The 9,842-nt window shown below is 50.9% G+C and overlaps 1 protein-coding gene across 1 annotated transcript in view; it reads left to right on the forward strand.

Annotated features, from left to right (window-relative positions):
• Positions 1–9,842, forward strand: part of Mmrn2 (multimerin 2) — a 23,710-nt gene that overhangs the window by 11,883 nt on the left and 1,985 nt on the right. Inside the window, exons 2-6 of the mRNA XM_021203650.2 lie at positions 3,843–3,971; positions 4,050–4,156; positions 4,237–4,320; positions 5,192–5,365; positions 5,476–7,269. Of these exons, the coding sequence (XP_021059309.1) occupies positions 3,843–3,971; positions 4,050–4,156; positions 4,237–4,320; positions 5,192–5,365; positions 5,476–7,269 (2,288 nt within the window). The remainder of the gene's footprint in view (positions 1–3,842; positions 3,972–4,049; positions 4,157–4,236; positions 4,321–5,191; positions 5,366–5,475; positions 7,270–9,842) is intronic.

Genomic DNA, 9,842 nt, shown 5'->3' on the forward strand with positions numbered 1-9,842 from the left:
GTCCTGGAACTCACTCTGTAGACCAGGCTGGCCTCGAACTCAGAAATCTGCCTGCCTCTGCCTCCCGAGTGCTGGGATTAAAGGCATGTGCTACCACGCCCGGCGACCAGGCTGTACTTAAAGTCACAGAGATCTGCCTGCCTCTGTCTCCCTAGTGCTGGGATTAAAGTGTATACCACCACAGCCTAACTTCTGCCAATATTTTTTTCTTAAAGATTTATTTATTTATTTTATGTATGTGAGTACACTGTAGCTGTACAGATGGTTGTGAGCCTTCATGTGGTTGTTGGGAATTGAATTTAGGACTCCGCTCGCTCTGGCTGGCTCTGCTCGCTCCTGTCCAAAGATTTATTTATTATTATTATAAATAAATACACTGTAGCTGTCTTCAGACACACCAGAAGAGGACATCTGATCTCATTATGGGTGTTGGGAGCCACCATGTGGGTTGCTGGGATTTGAACTTAGGACCTTCGGAAGAACAGTCAGTGCTCTTACCCATTGAGCCATCTTGACAGCCCCTGCCAATATTTTTAATGTAATTTTCACTATGTGTCTATTCCCAGGAATGTTAAGACTTAAGGACTCTCTCGTCTCTCTCTCTTACTGTATGTGTGGTGGTTTTCCTTACAACATTTTTACATTTTCACAATGCGGAGCTTTGATATATTTCTATCTTACCACAGGTACTTGCTGGGCCTTTTGAATCTGAAAACTTAAGTCTTTTCATCTCTGGAACACACACAAACAACACGCAGACATACAAAATGTCATTAGACTTCTTTTGCTCTGTCATCCTTGTCATTACATACACATACACATACACACACACACACACACACACACACACACACGCACACATACATACACATGCACATGTACACACATAGGCACATAAGCACACATGAATACAGCACACACACACACACATGCCGCTCACATCCACATGTGCACATGCATACACACCGCACACATGCACACTCACAGGCACACAAGCATGCACGCCACACACATGCATGCCAGGCTTTTTCCCTTTGTTCTGCCATCTCTGTCATTTGGCTGTTGGGGGCTGGGACTGACTGGTGCTCTTTCTTCTCATTTTCCAAAGCCACTCGCTTGACCTGTCTTCTTGCTGTTTGTTTGCTTTTGTTATTTATTTATACGTACGAGGGTTTTGTCTGCACGTACATCTGTGCACCAAATGGGTGCTGGGTGCTCGTGGGGGTCAGAAGAGCTGGAGTTAGAGGTGTTTGTGAGCTGCCTTGTAGGTGCTAGGAATGGGAACCAGGGTCCTCTGCCAGAGTGGCAAGTGCAGTTAAATGCTGAGCCAGCTTTTTGGCTTATTTGTTTTAGAAACAGGATCTCATAGTATATGTGTGTGTGTGTGTGTGTGTGTGTGTGTGTGTGTGTGTGTATTTGTTTGTTTGTTTATTTTTGGAAACAGGATCTCATAGAGCCCTGGCTAGCCTAAAACTCATTGTATAGGTGATGTTGATGCTGGCCTCCTGATCCTCCCGCCTCTGCCTCCTAAATTGCTGGGATGACAGCCCTGAGCCACCAAGCTGTTTTTGCTCTGTGCTGGGAATGTCTCCAGTCCTTCCTGTCTGCTAGGCAAGCCCTCTGCCAGCTACACTATGTCCCCAGCCTGGTTTGTTTTTGTTTTTGTTTTTTTTTTTTTGTTTTTTTCCCCCCATTTCTAATGTAGGCCTTTCATTTTCAAGTGTTCTCTTTGTCCTCTGAATGCCCTGCTAACCCTTATACTTCCTCCGCCCCCTATGTACTCCTTGTCTGCGTCCTCCTCCGAGTAGCAACTTCTCTTACATCCCTGGAAACACTAGTGTTGATTTGGAGCTGGTATTCATTCTTCATGGACAGCTGTGGTCTGGCCTCCTACGTGTCAATCTCGTGCTCTGACTCCAAGCTGCATCTTGGTCCGGCTTCTTTGGTTCGTAACAGATTTTTCTCAGGGGTTAGCCTCAGAGGTCTGGCGGTACCTTTCTGAGCTGTTTTGATGTAGGAGGCTCTGTTGGGTGGTTCACCCAGAGGCTCCCGTGATGTCAGCATCTTCAGGTCTCCTTTGCTGGGACCAGATAGTTGTCCTGCTAAGCATTTCTAGCCTGCTCCCGGGAAGGTAAAGGCTGTCTGTCTTGTCAGGCTTCTAGAAGCCTGATGGGGTAGGGTGGGCTGGAGTGAGTGTGGACGGCAAGGGGTGTGTCTCAGCATCACCATGGATGTGGTCACACAAGGATCATTAAGGCTGTCCTTCCACCTCTCCCAGCAGTATCTTTAATGGTGTCTAATGGCCCCAGGGCAAGGAGCAGCTTCAGAAGTGAAATTCCGCCCAATAAGCAAAGCCCCCGAACCTTGCTCTCCGATGCCTTCAGACATGGCTACTTCCCCCATGTCCCCCTCACCTGGTCCAAGATGCCTGAATTTCTCTTCTACCCTAGACCATCCACATCTTATTGACTCCCATTGTTTCTGGACTCTGGGACCAGAATGCCCCTGTGCTTATATTTCTTCTGTGCTTGAAACCTCTCTGCTTTCCCCGTGACCTCAAGAAATGGCCCTGTTCTTCCTCTGGCACCCATGTCCCTCTAGCATGGCTTCCAGTACCCTTGGCTCCATCTGCAGTCTCTTCTGACTCTTAACCCCTGACCCTAGGAACTATGCTGTTCCTCCAACTTCTGGGCTTAACACCCCATGCTTTCTTCTGCAGATCCCACAGCAAACCCTGAGCCCACAGAGACAAGTGGTAAACTCCAGGAGACTTGGGACTCACTGGATGGCTTTGAACTTGGAAGAGACTGCGACCCTGTCCAAACTCCCAGCTCCCTGTCTGACTTGCTCTTTATACACATTATCAGCCCTTTTACAGGTCTTAGCCACATCCCTTCTTCTGAGATTACCTGTTCTTCTTGGGACCCTTAAGGAAAAGTTTGCATCACCATAGTGCACAGCGAGTGCTGAGCTTGAGTCTGGTGAATGGTACCCAAGAGGTGCTAAATCATCACTTACATCTCTGGAGAGCCTTGTTTTGAGAGCTAATGATGAGGGAAGGATGCTTTGACCCTTGCATTAAACCCAGATGGCCAGCCCTGAGCCCAGTGAGCATGTTTCCCATCCTAGATGCTACAGTGCACACTGGCAAGGGGTAAAAGTAGAGAGGCTGCCTTGGAAGTGTTGGGTACACTGAGTGTGCTCTGCAGGATCGCTAAGTGGAGGCCTTTCCCAGAGAAGAGGCTGTTCCACCCAGCCATCTTCTTTCCCTCAAAACTGCTGGAAAGCCAACTGCCCAGGAGGCGGGGCCAGGGAGTAGCAGCCATAGGCATATTCTGTCGAGAAAAGATGGACATAGAATTGGGCAGCTGCCAGGATAGATAGGGCACAACATGCTGCCAGAGTACTCAGGACTCCACCCGCTTAGACATGGGCATCACCACTACCAACTATAGATGGGGAAATAAGAACTCCTTTAAGTGATCATTCAAGGCCCCACAGCCACAATGCAGATTCAGACCTAAGGCTCCCCAAGCCCCAGCTGCATTGTTATGCCCCCTGGTGTCGAGGGACTAGTGAGAACCCCCCCCCCCCTGCTTGAGTTATGATGTGGGAGTCCTTGACATTCCTCCACTGACCCTGGAGTGGCTTTGGGAAGGCAATGGGTCAGGGCTTTTTGTGTGGCTTTGTAGAGCTTAGGAATTAAGACAAGAGCTACCTTCCCCGGCATTTAATGGTTTCAAGAATCTCAGAGCTGGGTAGAGCAGAAGGTAGGGTACCCCTAGACATCTGGGAAGGACCAGGCAAGGCTCAGCAATCATCTCCTATGGCTTCTTTCCCAGGAACTGGTGTCCTTACCAGAAGTCCAGGCTGGTCACCTTTGTAGCCGCTTGCAAAACAGAGACATTCCTGGTCCGTTCACGGCAGCCGTGTCCACAGGGAGTTCCTGACTGCCAGAGAGTCAAAGTCATGTGAGTAGGGTGGACAGGCCATTTTCCAGGCCCAGTGGGCTCACTAGGGGTGCTGAGCCACACTGCCTTCTTCCTCAGGGATCGAGTGGCCCAGAAGCCAGTGTACCAGGTCCAGCAGAAGGTGCTAATCTCTGTGGACTGGAGGTGCTGCCCAGGGTTCCAGGGAGCAGACTGCCAGGACCACAGTAAGGCTCCCTGAAGCTTCCCCAGAAACTATGCTGTTCCTCCCACTTCTGGGCTTAACACCCCACGCTTCCTTCTGCAGATCCTTCCACAGCAAATCCTGAGCCCACAGAGCCAAGTGGTAAACGCCAGGAGACTTGGGACTCGCTGGATGGCTTTGAACTTGGTATGTTGCTTTCCTGGAAGGACAGAGTTCATGTGTTCAGTTCTTCCTTCTCTGATGGGCTGCACGATCTCTGGAAAACGTTGCCCTTACAAACAGTATGGGCTTCCTTGTGGCCCTGCACTCTGTGGCTAGATTCTCAGGGCCCTCAGCCTACTGCCTGGGACTCATTCCTGTCCCTTTTACTGACCCCATTTTTCTTGGAGAGCTGACTTTGCCAGGTAACTTTCTTGCTCCTTGACCTTTACAAGTTCCCAGGTCTGGAGGAAGCTTTTCCATTCTCTTGTACTCCCCCCACTAAAATAAAACACCCACTGGGTTGGAAGTCATTTAGCTCCTTGTCTCAGTGTCAACACAGAAGAGTCATCCTTTATGAATTGACTTCAAGGGTAGGTTAGGGAATGAATTTCATTATGTGATCTATTGGTTAGAGCTGTCAGGAATGAAATTGTGGCTAAGGAAAGAAACGAGGTGATTGGTTAGTCATGTCTGCGAGGAGTATGGGAGGAAAGGTGATAGCTCAGAGATCTGTATTTGCCCATCTTAGAAGGCTAAGGGTGGTTTGGTGAGATGGCTCAGTGGGTAAGAGCACTGACTGCTCTTCTGAAGGTCATGAGTTCAAATCCTAGCAACCACATGGTGGCTCACAGCCACCTGTAATGAGATCTGACGCCCTCTTCTGGTGCCTCTGTAGTCAGCTACAGCTACAGTGTACTTATGTATAATAATAAATAAATCAAAAAAAAAAAAAAGAAGAAGAAGGCTAAGGGCTTCTACATTGGCCAGCTTATTAGGGGCCAACATACTTCCTTGTTCTGAATCCCAAGTCTTTTCCTGACCTTGCCTATAACACTTACATCCAGTGTGTTTTCAGGTCACCCTGTCTCAGAGTTTAATGAGATTAAGGTGCCACAGGAACAACAGGAAACCCTGCTTCAAAATCCCCAGAATGATGCCCAGCCAGTAGAAGATGGCTTTCCAGGCCCCTGGGACGCCCCACCCAGCAACCTCACAGATGAGACGACAGAAGCCAATCTAACAGAATTCGGTGAGTAGGGCCCCCCGATAAGGGGGCCAGACTTCAGAGGCCCTAACTCTTCCAGCTTGGGGAAGAATGTCTGCTGCAGCAGGCTTGTGTGACACATGTGTCTGTTGCAGAGTTTCCTGGCAGGACATCAGAGCACCTGCTGCAGCCCCATATCAATGCATTCCTGAAAGCACACTTCGGTCCCATCTGGAAGAGCTTCAATGACAGCTTGCACAGCCTCTCCCAGGCCGTCAGAAACTTGTCTCTTGATGTGGAGGCCAATCGCCAGGCCATCAAGATGATCCAGGAGGGCGCCGTGGCTAGGGCTGACTTCCAAGAGCTTGGTGCCAAGTTTGAGGCCGAGGTCCAGCAGAATAGCCAGAGACTGGGCCAACTGTGGCAGGACGTGGAGGACCAGCTGCATGCCCAGCGCCGTTCCATGCATCATGCCCTCTCTGAGGTCCAGGCTGAGGTGAGCACCAAGTTAAAGCAGCTTGTCAAGGCTCAGGAAATTCCAGGGGCCAATGGCAGCCTGGTGGTGGCATCTGCAGCAGTGGCAGCAAGGCCAGAGCCAGAGAGCCTGCAGGCCAGGCTGGGGCAGCTGCAGAGAAACCTCTCTGCTCTGCACATGGTCACTAGCCAGAGGGAAGAGGAGTTACAGAGCACCCTCAAGAACATGGACAGCGTCCTGAAGCAGCACACGGATGAGATCAAGGAGCTCTATTCCGAATCGGATGAGACCTTCGACCAGATCAGCAAGGTAGAGAGGCAGGTGGAGGAGCTGCTGGTGAACCACACCGGGCTTCGAGAGCTGCGGGTGATCTTAATGGAAAAGTCCCTGATCATGGAGGAGAACAAAGAGGAGATGGAGCGGCAACTGTTGGAACTCAACCTCACTCTGCAGCATCTGCACGCGGGTCATGCAGACCTCATCAAGTATGTCAAGGACTGCAACTGCCAAAGGGTAAACTCTGACATGGACGTCGTTCCGGAGGGCCACAGAGATGTCATGCACACCCTAGAAGAGACCCAAGTGAGCCTGGGTGAACAGCACCAGCTAGACGGTTCTTCTCTGCAGGCCCTGCAGAGCACTGTAGATGCCATGTCTTCAGCAATGGATGCCTACAGAGGAGAGGGTGAACGGGCCCGCGCTGAAAGGGCACGGATACGGAGCCAGCTGCGGGCTCTGGATCACGCTGTGGAAGCGCTGAAGACAGCAGCAAATGGAACCCGCAAAGAGATACACCTGCTGCACGGCTCCTTCACAGCCCTGCTGGAGGATGCTCTGCGACATCAGGCCGTGCTGGCTGCACTCTTCGGGGAGGAGTTGATAGATGAGATGTCAGAGGAGGCCCCTCGCCCGCTGCCGCTGGATTATGAGCAGATCCGCCTAGCCCTGCAGGACGCCGCCAGTGGGCTGCAGGAACAGGCGGTTGGTTGGGAGGACTTGGCCACTCGGGTGGAGGCATTGGAGAAGGCCGCAGGTGGCTTTGTGGAGCAGCGCCCACAGTTGGCGGAGGGACTTGAGCCCAGCCACGACTCTGGGAGAGAGGAGGAAGCCATGGCTTTGGCGGACCTGGAGCAGGAGATTCGGCGCCTGAGTTCTGATGTCAAGCAGATTGGACAGTGCTGTGAGGCCTCCTGGGCTGCCTCCCTCAATAGTTCCCTTGAAGACCTACACAGCATGCTCTTTGACACCCAGCACAGTCTGAGACAGCACCGGCAGCTCTTCCACAGCCTCTTCCAGAACTTCCAAGGACTGGTGGCAAGCAACATCAGCCTAGACCTGGGGAAGCTGCAGGCCATGGTGAGTAAGAAAGATAAGAAGCAACCGAGAGGCCCAGGAGAATCCCGGAAGAGGGATAAGAAGCAAGTGGTGATGTCTACAGACGCACACGCCAAAGGTCTGGAGCTCTGGGAGGCAGGTAAGTGCCTGGGCCCCGGAGACTGACTCTACGAATTTAGGACAGGGCTATCTGCCAACTCATGTGCTCCTTTCTCCCACTGGGGAGTGGGCACAGGGTACAAGAGAGCAGGATCATTGGTCACCACCTACCTTCAGGGCTATGGGTCTCCTATGCTACCTGGAATACAGGGAAGTATAAAGCCCAAGAATCAGTTGTAGTCCCAGAGCCCACGAATGGAACCCGAGGCCAAGGCCCTAGCTGTGGAGCAGAGTGGAATGTCTCAACTCTTCACACTCAACCAAATCCCAGTCTTTCATCCGCTCACCCTGCACGCTAGGGACAGAGGGTTGGAGCGGGGGGGGGGGGTCATCTGTCATGGCAGCACCCCACAAGAGGTAAATACAGGGACAGGCCTTCTGCTCAGAAGGAAGGAGCCCCCTTGGTAAATACAGTTGGCAGTGCCAATACCCTTCAGGACCTTTCCTGGGCTTTACCATAACTCAGCCTTAGCTACTCAACCATGCAACCATTATCATCATATCTTACCTGAGTCTCAAGCCCTAGAAATGGTCTAACCCAACCTGTGAGCGGCAGAGAGAGGCTGGCTCTCAGCTGCAGCAAGCCCCCAGTGGGCAGATCCACCCACACATAAGAGTGGTTACAAAACCTGACAGCTTCATTCCCACCCCTCCTCCGGGCACAAGTTTAGCAAGCAGGAACCCAGGCAACTCTCCCAACTCCCCTAGCGCTCCCAGAGAGATGCGTGACCTTACACTAACTCCTGCATCTCTTTTCCTCTTGTGAGTGGTACTCCATCATGCCTTTCACCATTTGCCTATAAGGTTAGGTGTCTGTTTACTCCTGCAATATTTCTTTCTTTCTTTCTTTTTTTTTTTTTAAGATTTATTTATTTTATGTATGCAAGTACACTGTCACTGTCTTCAGACACACCAGAAGAGGGCATCAGATCCCATTACAGGTGGTTATGAGCCACCATGTGGTTACTGGGATTTGAATTCAGGACCTCTGGAAGAGTAGTCAGTGCTTTTAACTGCTGCAATAATAATTTAATTCCAAAAATATTTTCCCCTTTAAAAACTCTTTCTTGTAAGGCTACAGAGCTCTACTTTGAGCCCTGCAGAGAAATTCACCCTTAGTTTGCACAGCTTTTCCAGCTTCTGAAGCCCATAGTCTTCTTTCCCCTAGGTCTTGTCGACTCCCAGATGCAGGCAGGCTGAAAGAACAAGAATCGCCAACAGAGGGTGCTGTAGAGTAGCCTCCTTTCAGCAAGGCAAGAGCCCCATCTGCTGGGTGCTTGGGGGACAGAAGCACCAGACCTCAGTTTTTTGTTTTTGGTTTTTTTTTGGGGGGGGAGGGGGGTTCGAGACAGGGTTTCTCTGTGTAGCCCTGGCTGTCCTGGAACTCACTCTGTAGACCAGGCTGGCCTCAAACTCAGAAATCCACCTGCCTCTGCCTCCCAAGTGCTGGAATTAAAGGCGTGCGCCACCACTGCCAGGCCAGACCTCAGTTTTTACAGTGGCAATAACAGTAAAGTTATTCAGAAACAATTCTCATCAAATCTTCCAGACACACAGAGAAGCAAAATTTTGTTATTCCCAAGGCTGTTTGTGGATTTGGAGGCAAAAAGATGGACTTCAGTTCCTAATTGCTTTGCAGACCTTAGCTCCATTCTAAGGCCTTAGTTCCATTTTCCTGAGAAATGTGGGGAGCACACACATGTGTGCACACAGGTACAAACAACACACACACGCACACACACACACACATGAAATAATAAAGGAACTCCAAAGAGAATCCTGCTAAGGTTGGCCTTGCTTTCTGGACTCAAGTAAGGTACATTCTTCTGGCCCCTGCCCTGGCTGTCAGTTTCCTCCCGAGCTGCCTAAACAGGTATAGCAGCTCGTGCCCTTCCTCACTGTACAGTGGGGGTGGGGTGGGGGTGGGGTGTTTCTCGTTTCAGCAGGACTGTGCTCTTCGTGTTGGAAGAAGTGCTTCTGCGAGTGAGAGGAAGGATAGGCGAGCACTCCAGAACAAGAGTGCCAAGGCTTGCTTGTGTGGTCAGGATCAGCAAACGTTCCCTTTCTAAGCTTCAATTCACCCACATGACGTGCCAGGGCTCTGCGCAACACTTTGGAAACTATATTAACACGACTAGCCAGAGCTGGAGAGATGGATTAGCAGTTAAGAGCAGAGGGCCTGGGATCAGTTCTTAGCATTCACAAGGCAGATCACACCCATCTATAAATTCAGTTCCAGGGGGTCTGGTGACCCTTTCAGTTTCAGGGGATCTGGTGACCCTTTCTGGCATCTGTGGTCACCACCCATGCACGTGGTACGCAGACATACATGCAAGCAAACTGTCCATCCACATAAAATAATAATTAGAAAAATTTTAGCCGGGCAGTGGTGGCACACACCTTTAATGCCAGCACTTGGGAGGCAGAGGCAGAGAGGCAGAGAGGCAGAGAGGCAGAGAGGCAGAGGAGAGGCAGAGGCAGAGAGACAGAGAGGCAGAGAGGCAGAGAGGCAGAGGCAGAGAGACAGAGAGGCAGAGAGGCAGAGAGGCAGAG

This window comes from Mus pahari, chromosome 8 (genome assembly GCF_900095145.1).
Source record: "Mus pahari chromosome 8, PAHARI_EIJ_v1.1, whole genome shotgun sequence".
In the NCBI taxonomy this organism is placed as follows: Eukaryota; Metazoa; Chordata; class Mammalia; order Rodentia; family Muridae; genus Mus; species Mus pahari.